This window comes from Macrosteles quadrilineatus, unplaced genomic scaffold (genome assembly GCF_028750875.1).
Source record: "Macrosteles quadrilineatus isolate MER2022 unplaced genomic scaffold, UCM_ALF_1.0 Scaffold_2__2_contigs__length_208266976, whole genome shotgun sequence".
Classification (NCBI taxonomy): domain Eukaryota; kingdom Metazoa; phylum Arthropoda; class Insecta; order Hemiptera; family Cicadellidae; genus Macrosteles; species Macrosteles quadrilineatus.
The window spans coordinates 182,573,225-182,599,079 of record NW_026542595.1 but is presented as its reverse complement, the minus strand read 5'-3'; the positions used below and the strand labels follow the sequence as shown (position 1 = coordinate 182,599,079).

General features: G+C 33.7%; 1 protein-coding gene across 2 annotated transcripts in view; it reads left to right on the top strand.

Annotated features, from left to right (window-relative positions):
• LOC128986509 (1-acyl-sn-glycerol-3-phosphate acyltransferase gamma-like) overlaps positions 1-25,855 on the top strand; it is a 114,753-nt gene that overhangs the window by 5,211 nt on the left and 83,687 nt on the right. Inside the window, exons 3-8 of one of the 2 annotated variants that reach the window (XR_008490133.1) lie at positions 738-910; positions 2,031-2,192; positions 2,775-2,965; positions 3,298-3,445; positions 3,974-4,193; positions 5,326-9,640. Coding sequence is in view for 1 of the 2 variants with exons in the window: in XM_054406913.1 (XP_054262888.1) it covers positions 738-910; positions 2,031-2,192; positions 2,775-2,965; positions 3,298-3,445; positions 3,974-4,193; positions 5,326-5,444 (1,013 nt within the window). In the remaining variant the exon portion in view is untranslated. Of the gene's footprint in view, positions 1-737; positions 911-2,030; positions 2,193-2,774; positions 2,966-3,297; positions 3,446-3,973; positions 4,194-5,325; positions 11,146-25,855 lie in introns of those variants that run through there. The other variant, XM_054406913.1, reaches the window with a different exon arrangement.

Here is a 25,855-nt window from a genome sequence, read left to right as displayed (position 1 = left end):
GAGTTGTGTGAAAATAAATGATTGACTTCTGGCTGTATTTAATCAAATCAATAGGCCTAACTATCAAATCAACAAAAGTAACTAATCAGTTTTTCACGCACACGGATGATTAGCCTATCTCTCTGAAGTCATTTACCTCGGCCTTTGCCTTCAGATTCAATGGTCGAGTAACTTCTTCTCGATGCCTTGACTTGATTGAACTTTTGTTTTTTTTATCTCCTCAAATCAGTTGCATGCTTGTGACTTGGCGTGAGTTACATGACAGTTTCATGAACTTTATACAATTTCATTTGTATTTTTTACCTATTCAGAAACTAAAATTGGTTGGTATTCTCGAATATCCCCTGAGGAATTCTTCAATTACTTAAAGTGTGTTTAAATGACTTTTTGATTATCATTCTAACACTAGTCAATAAATGTATTTGTGCTTATAATGAATTAATTATTGAGTTTCGTTTTTTAATCAATGGTTTGTGTTTGACTGTTTTTTACAGGAAGATTTACAAAACCATCATTAGGCTATTCTCTGCGTTCTTACTCCTTTGCAAAGTTCAGGGAAAGCAAATAATTAGTGTAATTACATCCGGGAGTTTGTTTGTAAATTGATTAACAATTCAAAGTTTGTATGTTTTGCCTTATTGGTAAAGTTTTTCAGCTTTAAATTGTGTATTTAATATCTAATACAATGCCATTTAATTTCCACTAATGTTTACTTTAGTTCCTGTTTTGATTTGCAGAGTTGGTCTGTCTAGCAGAGTGGTGGTCAGGAACCGATGTTTATATTTACATAGACAAGGATGATTTTAAGAGGTACTATGGGAAAGAACACGCATATCTGATAATGAACCATCGCTACGACGTAGATTGGCTTGTTGGATGGATATTCTGTGAGAGGATCGGTGTGTTAGGTGTAAGTAGATCTCAGTAGTTAGATAAGTTGAAATTTTGTTGGAGCCAATGTAGAGTTTTGGTTTTGATTTATTTTATTTTTTCGAATGGGTAGCCTCCGGATTATCGATATACAATTAAAGTGGTTTAAATAGGCTACCTGTAATGTCGACAATCCCAAGTGGTTGTGAAACAACTAGTTTCACTCAAACTCTCAAAGTCTCAAACTCGAGTTTGAGTCTAGACGTAAACTCCCGCCGGTCACGTCGTTAAAGCTAGGCCTAGGCATGCGTGTTACGTGTTTTTAAATGTTTTTAATGAATGTAAATTATTTGTGAACTTTGAAGTCAAGTGCCGAAACTAGTTGTTTCACAACCACTTGGGATTGTCGACATTAGGCCTACAGGTATTTAAACCACTTTAATTGATTTATTTTAGCTTTTTTTTAAATGCTACAATATTATCAGTATCAAAATTAAAGTGCTTACCTTTTTGTTAAATCTTAGGTTAAAATGAATTTAGTGCTGTTAAAGCTAAGGTCATCAAAACAGGTCTCAGTACATTAATTAAATAAGTGACTTAAACAAGTAGCCAGTTATCAGTGCGGGTTTAACACTACGAGCAATAAACAAACAGTTAAAAATTGTTTTAAACTTAATTTTTGATGATGTTGATTTTCTGTTGCTTATTGCAAAAAGCTTTTATCATTGATTAGTGAAACGGTGTCGCTATGGAACTTATTTACATAAAATTTTGTTGTGTGTTCCTCTTTACTTTTTATTTTGTGGTTCATTGTGCAACTAATACTTTTCCAATCAGGGAAATGTCCGTGGTAATTCTCTAAACAACATGATTGTATGTTAAAATAAAATCAAAGTTGGCCATATTAGATTAACCACCCATAAAAGATTGTGCATTAGCCTTCATCTTTAATTTTTGAGAATAAGTAAAACTTCTAACATTTCTAAATTCCATTTCTTGGGTTTTTGTTGGATACCAATTAAGTCTCCATGAACATAATAGTATGGTTGTTTGTTTGCAAAGTAATCAATCAATAAACATAAAAATGTGTAATCTTGTGCTATATTAACGAATACAAGATTTGGTAAATGGTTACTGATATGTCATACTGTTATGTATAGAACTGCAAGGCTTATGCGAAAAAGTCCATCAAGTACGTTCCAACCATCGGGTGGTCGTGGAAGTTTGCTGAGTCTGTGTTTCTGGAAAGAGATTGGAATAAAGACAAGGAGGCGATCGGAGTTCAAGTCAGGGAACTCGCTGACTACCCGGATCCTATAATGGTACGATACTTATTAATGTTTTTTTTTAACTAGCATTTTTTCCTCATTGGTGCAGTTTTCAATAAGGAAAGTACTGGCTTACCTTGAAAACAACTTACAGTAGTTTGTAGGCTACAGTGTTGGATTTTTATCAGTCAGTGTCGTGAAGAACACCACTCAGTGTCAGTGTGTTCAGTGTCGTGTTGAAGCTATGTCAATTCAGTTGAGAAGTAAAGTCAGTTGTTAGTTAGTGTAAATGTTAGTTCCATTTACAGATTCCAATCATCAGGTGAATCATCAGAAAGTGAACTGTCTAGTTGCTACAAATTTTGGTCCGAGCCTCTTCTGTAAGAGTTTTATTTTGCCGACAGAGCTAGTAAGGGTTCATTGTTCAATGTACTTTAGTAGTTTACTAATTTTGCTCTCACAACACATGGTTCCATAAAACCATCCATTCATTTTTGGATTTACTTCTACGCTGCACACTTTTCATAGTTTGAAAACAAGGGTCTAAACAAGAGGAAGTTTGCTGTACTAAATTGAGAGAAATTGTGTGAGTTATAAGAATATATGAGCTAAAGTCAAATGTTTCTTTGTTGCCAGCTCCTGCTGTACGCAGAGGGGACGAGGTTTACAAAGGAGAAACATGAAGCTAGTTTAGCGTTTGCCCGGGAGAAGGGACTGCCTCAGTTGAAACAGCACCTGACACCTCGTACCAAGGGATTCACCAGCAGTATACCCCATCTGAGGGAGAAAGTGCCAGCCATATACGATGTCCAGTTGGCCTTTAAAGAGTAAGCTTGTTTACTATGCAGGTTTAAACTTTATCAACCATTCAATACAGCAACAATCGAAGGAAAAAATGTGAAAGAGAATTGCTAACTAACTTACTGAGGTAGCCACCCAATGGTACTACAGTCCTATAAGCCTCATGTTCCTGACATACCTTCAGATATTGTCCCACCATCTTGCTTTGAGCCTTCTAACTAGTTATCCAGGGAAATTCCCCAAAATTATTAATATTACTATTCATTGAGTTTTCATTTTTCCTCCAGTCTACCTTTTCCACCATATCGAGTTTTTAATTAGTTTTAACAATTAATTGATAGCTTCATGTTGGTTTCAGAAACACTAAGGTCGCCCCGACAGTGACCAACATGCTACTAGGTAAGCCTTTGGAAGGACATCTTCTGCTGAGGAGGATCCCGATAGAACAAGTGCCTGATGGTGAGGAGGCTGCTGCCGAGTGGCTTAGAGACCTCTACGTAGAAAAGGTCAGTTGACTCTTGACTGTTGTGAACTCAGAAAATAACATTGGAACTTGTATCTAAAAAGGTTAAACAATTCAGTGGATGTTAAGAAATGTATGCAAAAGGAGATGAATTTTCTATAACATGAAAAATACCTTGCCAACCTCATCATTCAACTGTTTATCTTTCAGTGACTAGTTTTGAAGCAATGAGGCTCCATGAATATCATCTGAAATAATAAACAGTGGATTCACAATGGCAAATTTTATATGCTTCAATCCAGAAAAAAATCATTTAAATTACAGTCAATGCATTAATAAAAAGAAAGATTTTACCAAGTCAAAGATACTTAAATTTTTTTGTTAAAAAACAGAAAAAGACACACAAAACAGACCTAAAATAAGGTGCCAGGCTGCCAGTGGCACAGAAAGAGTAAAGTATTCACTCGTGGTATTTTGGGGATAAATGAGCTTCTCTTCTACAATAGTGAGGAGTTAAATGGGACGGGTACTGGTCATGTGCATGCACTTTTTCATGATTGTGTGTGTTCAGGACAAGATGATGGAGAGTTTCCTACACACAGGAGACTTCTTCACAGAGAGTGGTGTAGCGCGTGTGGAGCCGTTCTTACTGCCTCGTCGCTACTACAGTCTGGTCAACATGGTGGTGTGGGCTGTCGTGGCACTGGTGCCTGTGTTCTACTACATCGCGTGTCTTCTCATGTCTGGCTCTTCCCTTTACATCTCCATTGGCATTGGCATCATACTGTTCTGTGAGTAACTTTTCAAGTTTTTTAGTATATTTTAAATACTATTTAGTCAATTATGAAGGTTGTCTGTAAATCAAGGTCTCCAACAAGCTTTCTGGGGAAGTAAGCCAGTTCTAATATAACAACACTAAACACACAGTTCTGTACTTCCGCCTCTAATATTTTAGCCGGTTCCCTTCTCTGTGCTTCACTATGATAGTTTCTACCAAGTATAATGAGCTCTGTGATTAATTTTTTGTAATTTTCAGGAGTCAACGCCATTACTGGGTATAGATATACATGCCCCAGTTGATGGATAGACAAAAATTTATGATTGTAAACAATTTTGGTGGTGCAGAGTGCTTGCAGAATGACGTACACATTTGCACATTGTGGCTGGTTGCAGGGATCAATCAGTTTGTTTTGAGACAGTCACTATAAAAAAAAATACCTCTCAGATTGCCATGTTAACAAAAATCATGGTTTGCTCATGACTACGGTAGTCTTTAGACGTCCTCCATCAGTTAGGCCACGGTCACATGTTGATTAATGTCCGCACGAGTGAGAACTGACTATCCGCAGTACTATCCTCATAGACCAATTTGTATATATACCAAGGCAAAAATGTGGTTCGGATTCCACTATAAGATAGATCCCTTAGTTGCCATTAGCTGTATGGGCTATTGATTAACAGCTGTGTCTAAAGAATATGTCGGCCTTAACTAACAAGACTACAAGATCGCGCCACTCATCTCCATTCATACTTGGCTTAAAATACCTACTTTGTATTGTCGCCATTTCATTATAAAGTTTATTAAAAGTATTAAAGATCTGCAAACTATATTTTCTCAACTTTGTCACTCTCATGTCTGAAACTGAGGCACTAGTCTGACCTTACCAGTGTGTACAACCTTCTCCAAACTCCCTCTTTTACTTCCAACATTTTTTTACATCCATACTCTTTTTTCATATACATCTCCTGGCTATGGATGGGAAAAGTAAAGAACTTGACACTAGTTCTAGGTTTATACTAGTATAAACTGTTGCAAAGATAGCTCGTTCTCAGAGTTCTTATCTAACCAACAACCCCCAACATAAATATTCTTGTTTGTGTTTGAAGATTTTACTGTTCATTAATTTTCTTATCTTTTCCCAGTTTTCTTCATGCTGTACAAACTGATCGAGATGACGAAAATCAGTAAAGGTTCTTCCTATGGAAAAACAACTCCTACCACTCCGACGCAGGAAGACATAGGCTGCACAGAGTTTAAATAAGACTTACAAACTGAAACAAGGCACAAAACTCTGTTTTATTTTGAACATCACGGGCCAATTGTAAAGTAACCAAAGATATTTTCTAAATAGTTCACAATTTTAAAATGGGTTGGTAGTAGACTAAGTTGGATTTGAAAGGAATTGGGTTAAGAGTTAAGGTTCAATGCATTAATATCATTACCTAAAAGGGTTGTCACGGTTTGAGAATATAAGGAAATAAAAACTTTTTTTACAATACTGAGAACGAGAAGAGGTAATTATTAATCTTTAAATAGCTCTGGATCACCTAACAATGTCTTATTTTGATACATCTAGCTATAAGAGTTAAATGTTTCATGAACAGTCAAATCCCGTTCTTGAAGTTTTCATTTCTACTACCTTTGTTGTAACGGAAAAATTAAAACTACATTTATTTGTAATTTTGTAGTACACCATGTTAAAATAATAATCCTGATAAACATTGTTTACTTAAAGCATTTTTGTTGCCTACATTATTTATTGTTTTACAAAAGCGTTTTTGTAGACCTATTGTTAAAAATAATAGTATATTTTGACTGTGATTGTTTTAGTTTCATAATTTTCACATGAATTTAGTTATAAATATCATCAGAAAATCCCTCTTAATAAAGGAATATGTATATTTATAAATTTCAAGTGTATATGACAAACCCTAATACCATAGGTGTAAAAATTAGTGATGGGCGGATCCAAGAAAATGTCGGTACAGGATCCAGGTTCCGAATCCAGATGTGTACTGTCAGAAGAACGATAAAAAAAAACGTAATATTTACAGAAACTCAATTTAAATCATACTGTTTAAAATTAAATTGGTAATGTTAATGTTTAAAGGTTGATGTAATAATATATAGAATAATTATTGTAGCTTATATGGCTAGGTAATGTCTCAGTATATGTAGATTGTCGACGTCAATAACATAATATATGGATACGGATAGTCACAGATACAGAATTCCCTAATTTTTTGGGGACACTAAAAATGTTCAAAATCATAAAATGAAACTTCTTGCTAAGTTTGCACGACCACCAAAAGGGTATCTCTATTACTCTGTATTTGTGCATAGAAAAATATTAGATGGGGAGGGGGGATTGACTTTTTCACTTTTGTGATTAATAAGATTTTGGATTTATCAAACAAATAACTCGATTATATTCACGGTATTCGCCAAGTCTTGTATATGGACGCAGACAGACTTGTATGTGGACACAGATAGTCTTGTATTGGATATGAAATTAATGAGGAAAATTTTAACAAATTCAAAAAAACATCTTAAAACATTTCTGATTGACCACGAGTTTTATAATTTTATAGAAGAATTTATAAGAAGAAAGATAACTTAAAACATTTTTAATAGTGTTTTTAATTTTAAAATTGTTATCATAAATCGTGTAGGCAATTCAACGATACTTCAAAGATGTATCGATGTTGTGTATGTGGTGTAGTTCAAAGATACTTTATTCAAAGAAATACAAAAGTATACATGAATGGCCTAATGCAAATTGTGTAAATAATTTAAAGTACTTACAATATTGTGTATAAGGAATTTAGTAAATATTCTTGTATATGAAATTTATTTTAAATATTAATTTTATTTTAAAATACATCACTATGACAAAACACCTGTTTTTTGTTCGTAAAATTAAAAAAAAAAATTACCGGATCCAGCCCAAGATCCAATTTTTTGTGGATCTGATCTGGCGTGGTTTTATCTCAGATCCGGTGGATCCAGTAGTCCGATAACCGGATCCGACCATCACTAGTAAAAAATTAATACAGTTTGATTTAATGTTTTTTGTTTTTGTTGTTTTTTATTATTGGAAACATGTTATTTACCACCTATCTGCCTATGAGATAGTAGTTTCCTTCATTGCCTCTTTTTAACATGGATTTAATGAATGTTCAGATATATTTTTCACTTATATGTCGCTCACTTACTCACTCCCATGGCCATTTATGCCCAAGGCGGGATTTGGCCAGACCAACATCTTTATATGTCGCTCAATGTTTGAAAATGACTGTACTGACAAACACAAACTCAATCAATAAAATTATTGTGTTATAAGAACAATTAAAAAAGTTACTTTTCAAAAATTAATTGTACCTAACTAAGTTTTATCAAGGATACATATGTGAAAATTATAAGGTTGTCGGTTTTATAACGTCATGCCTAAAAGCACAAATTGAATTTAGTGTTTGGTTGATTATCAAATGATTTCAATAACTTGCACTGCAAAATAACATTTGAGATCTTGAATGTATTTAAATGCACTTTAATCCTGTTAACAATTTTAGTATAAGGAATGATATCATTATTCTACTGAATTTCACTTACTTTAAAATACACAGACCGTTGTACAAATAGTGACATTTTACTCTCAAAAGCAGCTACTTAGTTAACCCAAACAGTTGGTAATTTCTCACCAGGTCTGGTCTTAATCATATTATCCGGGTTCTTGTGTATTAAAATAATTGTGTTTATTACTGAAGAGTAAATTAAGTGTATTTTTTTACTGAAGAGTAAAAAGAACTATGTTGTTTTACAAATAGGGTTAACTGGATGAATGATGGAATGAAATATTATTAAGATAATATTAAGCACAATTCGTTACAAACTAGATCAGTATTGTAGAATAATGTTTTTTTAAATTACATTTTCAGTAGAACAATAATGTTTTAGTAATCATTCCTTTCAAATTTCATTCCTTTTGAATTTATTCCAAGTCTGAAAGATCTGTTGGATGAAGATAGTCCATGCATTAACCCTTCAAGCCTTAAATATTATCATAGATAAAACATACTCCCTTAGTAGATTTCTCATCCTAATGGAACAGCTGAAGACAATTTTATTGTTAGTTCTGTACAGTTTATGTAGAGGTCGTGTTTTGTTTCCCGTTAATACAGTCATTTAAAACCTCGTTTAACCAAATAATACGATCTAATCATAAACAATAACTTGTCCCCTAGTTATATAACCAAACAGTAAAGCACAAATCAAGAAATTGCCCTAAAATAATGGAAACAAAGTTTCATCGACACTAGCGCCTTTGTGTCACGTACATAAACTAGACACGAAAAACGTGCTTCAAAATTTACAATGGGATGAGAAGTCTACTTGTGTTGGTTAGTCTATGATATAACTATGTCTTCAGCTGTTTGTTGAGTTATATTCACATGGATAAAGGAAGTTAAATGTTACTCTGGTTGTGTGGGTTGTATCTGGGGCTCAAACAGTAAAACAATGGGTAATGTTGACTTTCATCACTTTCTTTTCCTTTGTTTGTATCTTTTGTCGAAAGATCTGGTAATTTTTTTTCTTAAAACATTATTCAACTCGGTTATTTCTGGACTTTTGACTTTTTGAGATTTGTCAGTTTGTTCAAATCCATGGTTTTGTTTACTTTTCAAAACACAGTTTTGGAAGTAATGATCTGAATGATTGTAAATAGGCTAGTTTATTTAGTGTACATAACATTTTAGGATCTAAGGTTTTCTAGTGATGTTGAGATATTATACACAGATAAGGCTTGAAATACATGCATTTTTTTACCACAGTTTGTTATTTTGTTTTATCTGTGTATCTTGTTTCCTGAACTTGTTAGCATATTTGATATTGTTGTTTAGCTGTAATATTTATCATCTTTGGTGTCCATTGAATGTATGTTAATTTAAAATGCATTAACAAAAATAATTAAATTTGTCTAAACTCACAAATCCAAATTTTTGTTTGAGATTACAAACTTGTATTATATTTTTCATGTATTTAAAAAATGTTGACCATATTGGCATGAAAAGATGAAAAGTGCCTATAATAATATTTTCTATTGCTTACTGAATATAAATATAATTCTTACATCTAAAGATAAAATTTGTTCAAATAATTATTTAATCAGGCAACTGTTTACTATAGGTAAAAGTAAATCTCACAATTCATAAAAAAAATTAAAAACCGTCTTCAAGGGTGACCAATTGAATTAAGGATATTTCTTAAGCCTATATCAGATCTGATCCAACATTCCAGCCTAACTTGTAATTTATTTATCAACTAAACACACATCTTAGTTTAGTTAACTAGTCTAGTGAAGAAGCATACACTTTGAACTAAAACTTTCATATGAACAAATGGTTTTATTGTTGTAAGCTGTAAACATGACTATTGTGAAATTGTGCACAGGAATAGGTAATTTCACAGGTAATTTGCAGGTTGTTTTGCACAGGTAATTTCATTACTAGGACCGAAAGTGGCATTTTCCGTCGCGCGCTCAAGTTTTTGTGTGAGGGTTCATCACTACGCAAAAATACACAAACACAGAATAGCAGACCTCAGTAATATTACAACTATTTTATTTCTCAATTAATTTGATCGAACATCAAAATAAAATAAAATAAAATTTTCTAAAAGGAAACCTATGTATATTTCTCAACACATTTTGTTTAAATATCAAAATAAAAGAATAAAACAACTTTGAACAATACAAACAGCTGATTCAAATCATTAAATTAAACCATAACAAAACACTAGCACGCGTAGTGAATAGATAGAGAACTAATTGAGAGCGAGGGAAAGTAAATTTAGAGCCAGGGAAAATCAGCTGATCGATTTTCCCTCGCCCTAAATTAGAGCTTGGGAAACGACTACTTTCATTGATGTCAGCTATTATCGAAAGTAGTTACTTTTGTTACGGAGTGATGAAAAATCATATTTTCCCTAAAAGTTTTATGTTACATACTAAACAAACACAACGAGGCAAAGCCCAAGCTGGCAATGATTGAAGCAAAATCACTTTTGGTACAAATTATGAATATGTTTACACAATAAAAACACCGGGAACCTTAGCACACATAGTGGACAAATGGAGAACTGACTTTAGCAAGGGAAAATCAGCTGATCCTTTTTCCATTGCTCTAAATTAGAGCTTGAGAAACAATTAATTACTTCTTTTAAATCAACTGACATAGAAAATAGCTACTTTCCATACGGAGTTATGAGGAAGAACAATTTATGAATAACAAAGTAATGAAATTATTATAGCAATTAAATCTACCTGTTCAGCTCATGTTAAAGAGCACAAACATTACAGAAACTGATTAGTTTAGATAAATGAGGTTAGATAAATGAATCTGAATCCCAAGAAAATACTTAATAATTGTCACAATAAATCAAGTTTCTCATATTAATGACTCATGCTAGCTAAAGCTATTGACTGATGTAGTTGAAAGGAAAATAATAAATAGGAATAATTAATTATGCTTATGAGTTAAGACAAAATCACGATGAAACTTAGCTTCAACATTTTTTTTAATAGGTTCTTCGTTTGTACACTTTGATAGTACCCACACTTGTGTAGAAAATTATTAAATCAAAATTTTCTTTCATTCAACATAAAACAAAAAGGGGCTGTGAATTCTGTAGCACACAAAATCATTTCTAATAATTTACTTGTTTTGCAGAAATGATATCAACAGAAGAAACTTCAAAACTTCTCTTCACTTGATGCAAACTCTTTCTTTTAAAGTTAAGCCAAATTTATTTTCCAGCATTTTCATAAGCCATGTTTACAGTCCAAGAGTTACAGTTAAGTAATCATTACTGAGTTACTTGTAACCAATAACCAACCTTCCTATTTGATCTTCTAGTAATTTGTTATTACTTTATTTTTTATGTAAATAAATGTATTTTGTCAAGTCTAATGTATTTATTGATCCCGATTCATTAAATTGCCAATTTATTTTTGCCTCTACAAATAATAAAGGGTGGTAGGCAAGGTCAACCCATATTTTCTTTACTATGGAGGATCGTAAATGTTACTCAAGGCAAGGAAGTGAAACAAGCCTGCAATCAAGATAAAATTATTCAGTGGGGTTGGAGAGAGAGCTCTCCGTGCTTTTGGGTTAGCTCCTGTAATCAGTTTCTGCATAATGGCAGTCTCACTTGAAAATTTTTCACTTCTATACTCCCTTGCAGTACCAGTTTTTAGCAACGGCCAACAATTTTGAGTTTTATATCTAATGTACCAATTGATTTTAACCCATTTTTTATATACATATTTTATTTGTGTTTATTTATGGCATTGGCATTCAAAAATGTTACTCGTAAGGGAATGGACCAAACCCTGGCCTTTGTTCCCCGACGTCGACCCTTTGTTACATGGTATCAATGAGTAACAACTAATTAATCAATGGGGAAGTTGATAGCCCAATTGCAAATGGGTCCAGGATCAATCTCGCTTGGAGCCAGTGATTTACAGATTTGATGGGGCACACTGTAACGACTTTGACCTAGAAATTATATTGTCCACATGTAAATAATATCATGCTTTAGCGAAAACTCTTGAAATAACTATTGTTATTTCAGGAGCATCACATTCTGAGAGCTGTATGATTTACCAATTCCTAGTAGTAGTGCTATCCTGTCGGAATTTTTTTTTGTGTGTGCCTATCTACGCCAGTAGCATTAATAAACCTTTTTTTAAGCGATTGCTAGACTTGTTACTATTTAACACGTTCAGTGCGGCAGGCATTTTAACAGGCGCTCGCCAATGGCGGCGAGGCCCGGACGCAGCCCCGGCGCGGCACCGTAACAGCGAACGCAATTGGCATTAAAATATTTTAATCTGACGAATAACAAAAGAGCAACGGTGATTGTAGGCTACTACGTTACCCCGAGATTGGACGCAGTTCCCTAAAACACCCAAAGGTAGCAGCACTGCCTGGATCAGTAGTCAGTAGCCTTGTAATATGGCTTGAAAAGAGAAAATCCCCGATACCGGGACAAAAGCATTGCAAGACAGGATTTTACAGGAAATTTTAGTACCAACCTACACCAAAATAAAGCTTACATTCTAAGCTACAAAAGGCTAGCAACGGTTTTAACGTTCCCCGGCAATGGCTGAGCTCATACTGAACTAATGTAGTGGGGGCTTGCGCAACAACATCAATTGATGTAGGCCGATAGGAGCGCTCGTCGCGTGACTACATCAATTGATGTAGTCAGCACTGAACGTGTTAAGTCCTGTTGTTGCAGCATTAATTGATAGCCCAATGCAAATGGTCTGGTAATGATCACAGGCTTGTTACAGGATTATTGAGGGATAATTAGTCTAAATATGTTATTGGGAATTGTCAATGGTATATTACCAAGGATTTTAATGGCATCATTAACAGCTACTGGCCAGATTCAGTCATGGATAAAAAAGGGTATGCAATAGCCTATGCATACAAAATCCAGGTAAAATTACAGTTTTCTAGTTTCAATATCATGAAAGAAATAGGATTGTCAGTGTACAAAAACAGATTATGAAATAGTTATTTTTGTACTAGTGGGCGAAGTGGCACTTAGCTGCACACAAGAGAAATGTTTATGCACAAGCCGTAGACGAGTGTGGAAAGTTTCTCGAGTGCAGCAAAGGCAGTTTGACCTCGTGTTACACATTAAATTTTTCCTAAAGTTACTATAAATCATATTAATAATTAGTCTTTCAAATACTGTACAAAACGTTATTAGGTTAGGTTGAATACAAACACTGAACGAAATCAGCTGATCGTAGTTGTAATATCTTTTAAGTGTTGCCAACCTAATTCCAAGCGTACACGGATTACATGCATAATAAAAGCAAAACACGTTTTGTTGGAAAACTGGTGTGTGCTAAAGTAAAAACTGTGTGGCAAAGTAAGTAAATGCAGTTAGCAGCTTTCTGTACTATAATCAGTGCAAGGAAGCCCACTTTGTTGGGTGACTGTATGAAAAAGGTATTGAATGAATATGGTACTGCTATAAAAAGTTGCCATTAAACAGTTTATTGTCTTCAAATGTAACCTCATAAGGCACTCGGTTATGTAAATTAAGTACTAACTAGGGTGTACTTCATAATTTTGGTTTATAAAACTCATGATCTCTCTAATATTCATTATTTTCATTTAATTTCATTCAATATAATACTCTTATACTGATAATATATACACAAAAAATACCCTAACCTAAATAATTAAGTTAGTGGTTTAAAAACAAACCATGTCATGCCACTATACCAGCATCTTGTACCATGTGGTAAAATATAGATTTTGAATTTTGTAGTAATGTTTTTGGATTTTCATACTCTGCCACTCTCCCATTCTCCAGCACCAAAATCCTAAGCAACCAGAGACATGTTCATGTTACTAAGAGTTTTTACAATACTGTTCATTAGTAAGCGGTATTTTAGTGGTTTGAAAATAAAAAGCTTAGCTTAAAAAATTTTAAATTTTGACTAAGTTTTCTGAGGAATACAGATTTTTAGATAGTGCTGTTCTTTAGATCTGCTTTATGAAATAGTTACACTTATATTATTAACTCTATAAAAAATACTTAATCTTCTTTCTACACTTAGTGTATTAAAATTCTTGTCTTTAAATTCAGTTGAGGGGTTCAAATGCTCAAGATAACCAAGCACTTTAACTCTATGATATAATTTGAAAAGATAAACTTAAAAGAGTTAAAATTGTACAGCTAGTTACTTTCAAAACCCTACTAATGTAGTCAACAGATCCATAAGAAACTAACAACATACAATAAGATCAATTACATGATACTGTTGATAGGTAAATAAATACAAAAGAAAAGTTAACTTTACCCTAATTCTCCAATTTTAGTCAATCCTTTTTGCATTTAGGTTTTTGTATGCATTACAAAGGAAACTATGAGCAAATGTTAGGCAACTACCTTTCTTTAAAACTCAAAATAACCCTCTCTTACTAATTAATAAGATACTAAAAATAAATACTCAGCTCACACATTTCCACTATGTAAATACTGTAAAACACCATCAAAAACCCTTTCATGTAAATAAACAAACAGCTCTTAATTGTATCGACCAGCAATACGTTGTGATGACTGACGATACGATTTTTTTGGAACCTCGTCTGAGCTCTTAGAACAAGCAAATGAAATAAAGCTGATTGTGTCTTCCTATTAACGGCGATCGGCTTAAATGTCCTTGACGAAGACATAATAGTTGACAAAAATAATAGTAATTACCACAAATAATATAATAGTATATAATAGCTTTCCATTTTACCTATTACCGCAAAGCTAAAGGGAGTTCCTGACTATTAATGCAAGGAAACAGTTATTCCTATTTTTAGCCAGAAAAGAAATTTCTTAAAACATCAATTTATAATGTGCCAAAAGTCAGGACAATATTCCCTAATCTGAATGTAAAGACTAGAATGATTTTCGTCTTGTTTAAGGATGGACGAAAGAAATGTCAGGATCTCAAAACTAGAGTGGCATGTTTAAAACGATGAAGAAAATGTAGCAAATTCTAGCTACCTACCAAAAGAAATTGGTAGAATGAAAAAAGAGTGACCAAAAAATGAATGGAAGTTCAACATTACAGAGAACTTAAAAGTGAAAGGAAAACAATCATCTACTATAAGAAAATGAACTTTTTACATAGGAGAGAGGACGTTAGAAAAGGCTTATCACTCTTATCAGCATACCACGGAGACAGGAGCTGCTAAATTGTTTATTATAAAGATGACACATCCCTTACCTATCATAGTCCATGATGGTCTGCAGTCTGTGTGCGATTGTCAACACTGTGCAGTTCTTGAACTCTCTGCGGATGGTTTGTTGGATGATATTGTCAGTTTCCAAATCCACCGCTGCGGTCGCCTCGTCCAAAACCAACACTTTTGTTTTCCGCAACAACGCTCGAGCTAGGCACACCAACTGCTTCTGACCTACACTGTAGGGTAAAACAGTTTTAGTGATAAATTTATTTATTTATAATTATACAAAGGCATTGTAAACTGTGGAATAGAAGATCAATTGCTGGTCGTAGGGTATACCATCATTTGCTGATTGGTATACCACTTCATTAGGGTAGTGGATGTAGCCTACTTCGTGTTATAGTAATACCAGAAACAAAAGAACCCTGGGCCGTTTCGAGCCGCGCAGGTTTGAATGGTACGCCACACCTACTGGCGCGAACCACGTGATCTTTTCGTTTCTGCGCAGGTTGTTTTGTTCGTGATATGTCTATAGTATTTTAATCTGAAAGTGAATGCAGAGTGAGTGTGTTGAATGATTTTAAATATTTGTGCAGCTTTGTTCCTGGGTAAGAACAGTTGTTTCTTTAGTCAAGAACATTTATTTACTCTTACAGAACAGGTATCAAACATTTGTTGGATTGTTCACAAGATTTTACTCCAAATCTACTGATTACGAGGCAAACACTATAACTGCTCAGTTAGTATCACAGCTATGTATACAAGCATGCATGTTTTAAAAAAAACATGACCAAGTACAGTCGAATTTCATCAAACACATTTTAGAAAACTAGAACTGCATTGAGGACTTACTTAATATACTTATACCTTATACTTACTTTATAAGGCAAGAGAATTTAAAACTGTAGTTACCACCTTTTCAGTCATCCTGAATATTGTATTTTAAAGGTTAACCGAAAACTAAAGTCGCTATATTAAATCTACAACAAAATTCAAAAATTATATTTTTAAAATCTTTCGAATAATTCAGGGCATTGGTTCAAGAAAATGAAATTTCAAAATAAACCTAGCTTAGGCCTACACTGCCCTCGTAAGCTAAAAGGCAGTAACTACAAAAATAACACATTTTGAGGTAAGTGCAAATCTTTATGTTTTGAAGGTCGAGGAATCCAAAAATGTAGGCGAAAACACCGTATCTCAAGCCGTTTTTGAGATATCAAACTAGTTATTTACCGTATCTACCAACAAATGTGCAAATACTAAGTCAAAACACCGTAACTTTGGTTTACTTGGCCAGAAAACAGTAAGCAAAAAACCGTTACGGCTTTCTGGAATAGTATTTCTGCCTTACTGTTTTTTGGCTTAGTATAGTCTCGCCCAAATCCACTTACGGTTCAAAATTTTACCATTAAAATGCATAGGAAAGCAAAACATTAAATTTTGAAGACCTTCCTATAATTTCTGTTTTACATACTCTATGCATCACATGAATATCTTGTTATTAGGTGGTAAATGAATTTTACAAAAAAACAACTTGGAGGGAAAGTATCACAATAGGCTGTTTTCAGTAGGACTCCCTATTTTGTTGACCCGGGTCAACAAATTCAATATATTTAGAAAAAAACCACTTTGAATGTAGAAATTTACATGAAACTTTGAACGAAGGTATATCCACATGTATTCTACTCGTGTGTAAAATTTGGTATCGATAAAAAAATATTTATCTATTTTATTAACTAAAAACCGGCCAAAATAGCTCATTTTATTTTGTTGACCCAGTTCAATCACCTAAAAAAAGTACTTAGAATTAAACTATATACATGAAACTTGGAACGAAGGTATATCCACATGTATTCTACACGTATGTTAAATTTGGTAACAATTAAAATATATTTACCTATTTTATTAACAAAAAACTGCCATAAAAAGCTAATTTCATTTTGTTGACCCGGGTCAATCAGCAATAAAAGGTACTTAGAATTAAACTATATACATGAAACTTGAAAAGAAGGGATATCTACATGTATTCTACACGTATGTAACATCTGGTAACGATTAAAATATAGTTACCTATTTTATTAACAGAAAACTGCCGTAAAAAGCTTATTTTATTTTGTTGACCCAGGTCAATCACCAATAAAAGGTACTTAGAATTAAACTATATATATGAAACTTGGAAAGAAGGTATATCCACATGTATTCTACACGTATGTAACATTTGGTACCGTAACGATTAAAAAATAGTTACCTATTTTATTAACAAAAAACTGCCGTAAAAAGCTAATTTCATTTTGTTGACCCAGGTCAATCACCAATAAAAGGTACTTAGAATTAAACTATATACATGAAACTTGGAAAGAAGGTATATCCACATGTATTCTACACGTATGTTAAATTTGGTAACGATTAAAAAATATTTACCTATTTTATTAACAAAAAACTGCCGTAAAAAGCTAATTTCATTTTGTTGACCCAGGTCAATCACCAATAAAAGGTACTTAGAATTAAACTATATATATGAAACTTGGAAAGAAGGTATATCCACATGTATTCTACACGTAAGTTATGTTAAATTTGGTAACGATTAAAAAAATATCTATTTCATTAACTAAAAACCGGCCAAAATAGCTCATTTTATTTTGTTGACCCGGGTCAATCGCCCAAAAAAGGTACTTAGAATTAAACTATATACATGAAACTTGGAATGAAGGTATATTCACATGTATTCTACACGTATGTTAAATTTGGTAACGATTAATAAAAAATGTATCTATTTTATTAACTAAAAACCGGCCAAAATAGCTCATTTTATTTTGTTGGCCCGGGTCAATCGCCTAAAAAAGGTACTTAGAATTAAACTATTTACATGAAACTTGGAACGAAGGTATAACTGATAAATATTTTTTAATCGTTACCAAATTTATCATACGTGTAGAATACATGTGGACATACCTTCTTTCCAAGTTTCATATATATAGTTTAATTCTAAGTATCTTTTATTGGTGATTGACCCGGGTCAACAAAATGAAATTAGCTTTTTACGGCAGTTTTTTGTTAATAAAATAGGTAAATATTTTTTAATTGTACCAAATTTAACATACGTGTAGAATACATGTGGACATACCTTCTTTCCAAGTTTTATGTATATAGTTTAATTCAAGTACCTTTTATTGGCGATTGACCCCTTTTTACTGTTAATGGTTACTAGGCTAAAAAGCCGTATCACAACCTACCTCCTTTTGGCATGGGAAAATTTTGTTTCTTAAAAGACATTTTCCTAAGCCAAAAAAAGGTAAGTTGAGATACGGCTTTTTGGCCTAAAAAACGTTAACAGTAAAAAAGGGTAACTGGATTAAAAAATATGAATGTATCATTATACATTAATAAAAATATATTCATAGTCTCCTACATTGAAAAAGAAGTAGTTTGAAAAAAAAAATTATTGAATTCGGTCAACCGGTTAAATTAGAAATCGAAAAAACATGACTCTGACTGGCTTTGACAAAACATCCATTTTCTCAGATTCGTCATTTATGTTGATACGGCCTTTTTGCTTACCACGGCAGTACAGTTAGTTATCAAAATTAATTATTCATTAACCCATCTCACTGCCACATTATACCTGAGGTTATCGCCGCTCTCGCTGATTTGATGGTGGAGCCCTGATGGTAAAGTCTTGACAAACGGCTTGAGATTTGACAGTTCAAGGACCTTCCACAGAGTTTCATCTGATGCTTCATCAAATGGATCCAGATTGTGACGTAGAGTCCCGGACAGTAGGACAGGATCCTAGACAGTAAAAAAATCTGATTATTATTTTAAATTTAAAAGTTTGCAAATAAATAATTTTTACAATCAGAAGTATGGGAGCCTAAGATTTTCACTCAAGCCAAAATCAAGTTGAGCTTTTGAATAGTGGGTAGTTGAATTAGGCCACGGACAGAATGTCCTGCAGGAAATTACTTAATTCTGTTGTCACAGACTTTACGCAAAATAAAAATGAACACATAAATAGGAGTAAACTGTAGCATCTTCTTATGTCGCATCGATTATCAAAGTATCACTGACTAAGAAAATAATGAGAGAATATCATTGTGACAATTGCAAACTTTGTGAGCACCTCTCGGCTCATTTACCTATAATCAAAGTATCAAAGTCTGAGGAAGAAAATTTAGTTTTGTTAATAGCACATATTTTGTGAGCAGATCATTCATCTAAAATTAGTTACATTTGGGATGTATGGATGAAATTTCCACCGTAGTATCCTAAGTCAAGAATTAACACACCAGTACTGTACAACCTGAGGTATGATGGTGAGTTTGCTACGTAGTTGTTGCAGTCCCACGGTGGCGATGTCTCGTCCATCTATGATGATGGCGCCCTCTGCCGCCTCTAGAAGTCGGAACAGAGCCAGAGTCAATGATGACTTGCCTGCACCAGTACGCCCTACGATACCTACCTGCACACACATCAATGAGGTAATGTCATTGTTAATGTTTTTGGAACATTACTTTAAATAACTATAGTTACAGTGGTAAGTTTTATGTCTGCTAAGAGACTGACAATAGTTATACCAAGGGACCTACTAAATTTAAGTTTACTTAAATTTAAGTTTATAGTGGAATCTGAACCACATCTTTCCTTGGTATATACTATTTGGTCTAATTTTCAGGATAGTACTGCAAATAGTCGTAGTACTCACTCGTGTGGACGTTAATCCACACCAGGAAGTATCACATCCACAGTGCATGCCTATAAATATCCACAATTCGTAGGCTAACCTCTGAAATACATGCACATAAGGAGAAATCCTGCTAAATTGGAGGAAGCTAAAACTTCCAATCTTAAGAAAATTAGAAAGGAATGAGGCTTCTTGAAGAAAACTTGGCAATGACAGGAAATTCTTCACCTTCGAGAATTAAAATAGACAGTATCAGCAAACTGACACATACTATCTCCCATTAGCTTGTCAACAACCCTTATAATGGGTAGAGGTGGAAGTAACTATGATATTTTAAGGGAAAATCACAGAAATTGATATTATTTTTAGAATTGTAGTTTTTACCACATTGGGGGTTGTACCATTTTGTTTGTAGTTAAATTAAAAGGACTATAACATCCAAATTTAATGATCCTTCAACTTTTTTTGTAAAACTTCAATTTTTCTGTTATTTTTATTTTATGAGAAAATCACTAATAAAAATAAAAAATAAAGACCTGATAATACCATTAATTTATGCCCACATACCAAGTTTCATGTAAAATAGGACCATTGGTGTAGCGGTAGAAAGTAAAAAAAAAAACAATATGAAAATCTGTCTTATGTAGGACAATGTTGTATTTCACAAATGAATTACAGTGAAGATTCTATGATTATACTGATTCAAAGGATGATTTCTGCCTTAAGATTCACACCCTAAAGTGGACCCAGCAACTAACACTTGTACCAACCTTTTCCCCTGGCAGGACTGTAAAGGACACCCCTTTCAACACTAGGTCCAGTCCTTCTCTGTATCTCACACTGTAGTTCTGGAACTCAATCCTACCCTTGGCTGGCCACGAGGGTTCAACGCCAGAGTCTCCAATTCTTTCTGCCTCCTACCAAACATTCACAAAGTCAGTAACTATTATCTCACAAGAATGTTAGTTTCTAAAGGCAGTTTGAAATCTTCAGAGGCCAAAGGACAGAAATATTTGAAGTACTAGAATGCATAAAGGAAAAAAATTAGATTTTCTGTAATTGCTATTTTTATGAAAATAAACAAAGTGTCAGTATAAAATGTGTGATTTCATTCATAGTAGTTTTGCAGCCCATTAAATTCCCACAATTTTTTAAAAAACTATACATATTTTGATGACTGATGAGTTCTATACTAACCTGTTTGACGTTGCTGTACTCTTTGATTCTCTCCACAGAAACTAAGTTTGTCTCTACATCCGCTGTCATTCGGGTGAAAAAGTTTAATGTTATTATCACCTGCCATGAAAATAACATTAACTGTAAATTACATTCCACATTTGAGTAGTTTTTTGATTAATTAAACATTTTTAAAAAAAATTGTTTTGTATACAACTAAACTCATGTGGTTAAATATTGATTTTTTGTAAAATTATGACTAAAATTTCAATTGTTTATTATTGAACTTTAATAAACTAATAAAATTAATTTCAATGCCTAATAGCCCAAGATTTATTGTTGAGGCTTCATCATGTAGTTGACTTTTTCTAGATTTTATAGGTTATAAGTTTAGTATTTCATGTGAGAGACAAATTTATTTTTTATAATCCAAAACTCTCCATTTCCCATAAGTATCACATTATTGAAAATCAACTGTATTTTCAGTTATAGAGGAACTTATTGACTTAAATAAAAGGTTAAATTATCTGTGTCCGCTGGTCGATCCTAATAAAGTTGTATCCTATTACAGGAGATGCATTTCGGCAGAATAAATTGCCATCATCAGTCCTAATATAAGTTCTTGATCTTCCCCATTGGGTGCGTCTTGAAGTTTTGAAATAGGATACAAAACTATCTCCTGTAATAGGATACAGCTTTATTAGGATCGACCGGCGGACACAGGTAATTTAACCTTTTATTGAATGTCATACCGATCCGGAACAACAACAAACAACATAAAATGATTATTGACTTAAGTTTAACAAAACTGCAATAGCGTTAACAATAACATTTCTACTAGCTTATCCATAAAGTGTTCATTCAAGTTTAGATAATTATTAGTAACTTAAGTCTGTAACTGTAAGTTTACCTGTAATGCGTACATAACAGACAGGCCAGCCATCCCAGAGTCCAAAGAGCCCCGAGAAAGAACAGCAAACAAAGCAGCAAACAACACTATCAAATTACCAACTACTTCCAGACGAAATGATAACCACCTAGGAAAACGAGTTGAAGATAGAAATATCATACTGTAATAGAATTTATTTCTAGAATGTATCGCCTTAGTCTCCGCTGGACTAGGCCACCAGAGGCTGTGACCTAGAGCAGGGGTCTCCAAATAACGGCCCTCAGGCTGGACCCAGCCCATGAGACATTTTTGTACATTTGTGCCTTGGCATGAGCGATGTGTGATAAAATTATTATTATCAATTTTATTTTATACAATTAATTATTTGTTTGTAGTGGTTGTTTTGCACATTTTATTGTAGTTGACGGATATCTCACTACAGGTAATAACTTTTAAGTTAAGAAGCGAAATGCTTATGGAGAATAGTTAGACTGGAATTTTGCCGCCGAAATGAGCTTCGCACGGCCTCCGCTACAATCGCTCGCACGTCTGCCAAGCTACTCTATCTCTCTCTCTAAGCCAATTCTTTGTCTCACTTTCTGTCACTCAGTCAGCTGACTTGGCCGCATTCTCGTCATAAGATTACCTAGCGGCCACTGAGTAAACCATCCAAAATTCAAATATTTCCAGACTAAATGTTTAACAAAGGCATTGCGCTTCTTAAAGGGTTTGTATTCATTGATAATCTGTTAGGTATTTTCTGAATTATTTTTCTAAGCTTTCAGATTTTTTTATAAACCAACAGGAAAATAACAATTCAAAATTAAACCAACCAAAAGAAGGAATTTATGCACTTAAACCACCCTTTTCAGATTGCAGGATTCAACTTTTTCTTTGTCAGAGTGACTTTGCAAATATAATAATCGTTACTCTACAAAATGTTTTTCTTGGAATTATTTGTATAAGATTTTTGACAATCACTTTATTGTGTTCCCCTAGAAATCAATCCTTGCATACAGTCAATAATTTAATAGCACCAGCTAGTTCAGAGTAAAAATGTATTTTTCAATGTTCACACCATATTGTTGAGAACTTAAGTTAAACAGTCAAACAAAAAATGTATCAACCTCACCTCTGAGCGATGTAGCCAGAATAGGCACACTTTTGATGAAAGTCAATCCTTCTTTCACACTCCAACGTGAAGGCTTCTTGCAGGGCATAGGCTCTTATCGACTGAGCTCCTAGAGTAATAGATAATTAACATAGGTAAATATTGCTTAAGTTTGATTATGTTTAAGCATTTAAAAACATAATCAAACTTGGCAAACTTGTACTAACCTGGTGTGTTCAAGAAGCTGCTAGAACTCAAGTTTAGAGAATATACTGGAGCATTTGTTTGACCAGTGGTGTTAGTGAGGTCTGGGCCTCTCCAGTCAGGTGACAGCACTATATATTGAGGACAAGTCATGAGGAATTCACCTGTCTGTGGCAGAGGGACCCCCAATTAAAACAGCGGACGATTTGGGTGAAATTGATTTTGCATGTTTGGTTTAGTATTGTGTCCAATATATAGGCTGTTGGGATTCAAAGGATACAAAAGCATGTCATCAAGCATTATTTTTAAAATAAAAGTGGCAGATAAGTCCAAAACTATTGAATTACTATGTTGGATGACTTGCCTTGAATTGTTTCCCCAAAATGAGAGTATATCGGAGAACGAGTCGTAGACTCCAGTCTCTTCAACTGTCTTGACGTTGCAACGTAGAGTCTCTACAAACAAAGTTATCTTATACGTTGAACTATTCTAAAAACTAAAAACTAAATTAATAATATCTAACCAGAAATGGGCATTATTTACCCAAGTAAGCCTTTCTTCCAATTTGAAACTGCTTCAGTTTGTAAATATATATACAGTAAACCTTTTATTTTTACTATTAATTAAACAACCTACATCATTTGATTTGATTTAGTTGATGTACCAAAATAATGGGCCTATGTTTTAGAAAGTCGTAAGGGGGAGTGATTATAAAAATAGTTGGGGCTACCAATCTAATATAAAAATTGTTGTGTATTTACAAGATATGGTAAAGGGTGTACTGTAATATATAAATGCTTAACCAGATATAATGAAGGGAACATTTCAGTTAACTAAGTTTCTAGATAATTAACAACTGGTTGGAAAGTATTGCACGTAACTCTTTAAAAGGTTAAATAAATTTTGGTCAAGCAGGGTTATAGGCCTACTGTATTTATAATTTATTTATGTGGATCTGGATATTATGAAGTTGAGTTGGCCTACTTATTAATCAATTTTTTGAAATAAAAGTTATATTCTACAGAATAAGGGAAATGGTATTAAAATGATAAATAAACAAAAAAAAACACATGTGCGTTATTTTACATTGGTTGCATATTTACTTTCAATTTTCAACAAGTACGATTTTTACGTTAAGTCAATCAGGGGAGAAAATCAATTTATACATCTCATTCTACTTATTAGACTCACCTGGAAATAAAAGTTTATGATGAAGATTGGTATGATGGCCAAAATAAATGGTGGTGTAGTGTACGTTATCACCCCAATTATAGCGATAGTCTGGAAAAAAGTTATAAGGTTAAGTGATATAATTTTTTTTTTGATTCCAGAACCCTTGACTTTTTGGATAAGAGATACAAGCAAAACTTTTATGCCTTGATTTAAAGATAAAAAATTACAATTTTAACTATTTAATTACGGTTTGTTCTAAAATAATTTATTTACAAAATGTAAAACCTGGGAGTGCCAGTCAGTGGTAGTCTTGGACTTATACTGTTGGCACTCCCAGGTTATCTCATAACCTTCTGTGCGTTATTTACAAATTAATCAAGGCAGCGCTGTAATGAAGCATCAATAGGCCACAGATAACGAACTAGCACAAACCTGCACTGAAAAGTTTAAAAACTGTTGCAGATTATAATTGAGTTGAGTATCGCAGATGTCAATGTCTCGGCTGAAGCGGTTGATGATCCGACCCAGCGGCGTTGTGTCGAAGAAACTCATCGGAGCTCGCAAAACTCTCCGCAACATGGAGCAGTGGAGAAACCTGGAGGCTGCAAGACAACCGAGCAACAGACACATGTTCGACATCACACTGGTCACGACTGTAAACATGAGAGCAAATATAGTGGAGTAGAATTTCACTTCCAAGAGATGGAAATAATAGGTCCTTGAAAAAGTGGCTTTAAAATTCCGTTATAGTGTGTCATGCTGTAGTGGTTGAGGATTTAATTATCCGACATTCATTTTTACACAACTCAGCTGTTCCTGAGATCATAGAAAAACAATCAGTAGTTAATCTTAAACATCTTTTGTTCAAAAATATTTTGGATGTACACTGATTGGTTACGACACTTATTTATTTGAATGTGAATAATTAATTGAGAAAAAAACATCAGTACTTGAAGTTGATTTCTTGTACTAAGATCTGTTTTATGAACATTATTAAAAGTGTAGACAAACACTTTTGGGAGCAATAAAATATTTCCAAATTTAATAAATCAAGATACTAAAATGATACAAATTCATAAGGGAGTTTTTTGCCAATTTGGTCATAACAAAACATTGATAAGTATTATAAAAACAAAGGACGAAAGTTAGTTATACCTTGTCCTATTCCCAAGGCTGCGTAAACGCCTAGGTACCAGTGTGTCTTATCAGTGACTTGGGTACCATTGACTGTAGTAGACTTATCACTGGACCACTTGGACAACATCAGGTTTGTAGACACTAAGAACATCTGGCAGAGGACTGCACCACATACAGCTGTGGCAGCCATCAAAACTCCAATAGAATTCAGGTAGTAGAAAAACACACTGAGCTTCACCTGGAGGATATAAAATATATGTATAAACTTGGACAGCATTAGGTTTGTAGACAATAAGAACATCTGGCGGAGGACTGCACCACATACAGCTGTGGCAGCCATCAAAACTCCAATAGAATTCAGGTAGTAGAAAAACACACTGAGCTTCACCTGGAGGATATAAAATATATGTATAAACTTGGACAGCATTAGGTTTGTAGACAATAAGAACATCTGGCAGAGGACTGCACCACATACAGCTGTGGCATCCATCAAAACTCCAACAGACTTCAGGTAGTAGAAAAACACACTGAGCTT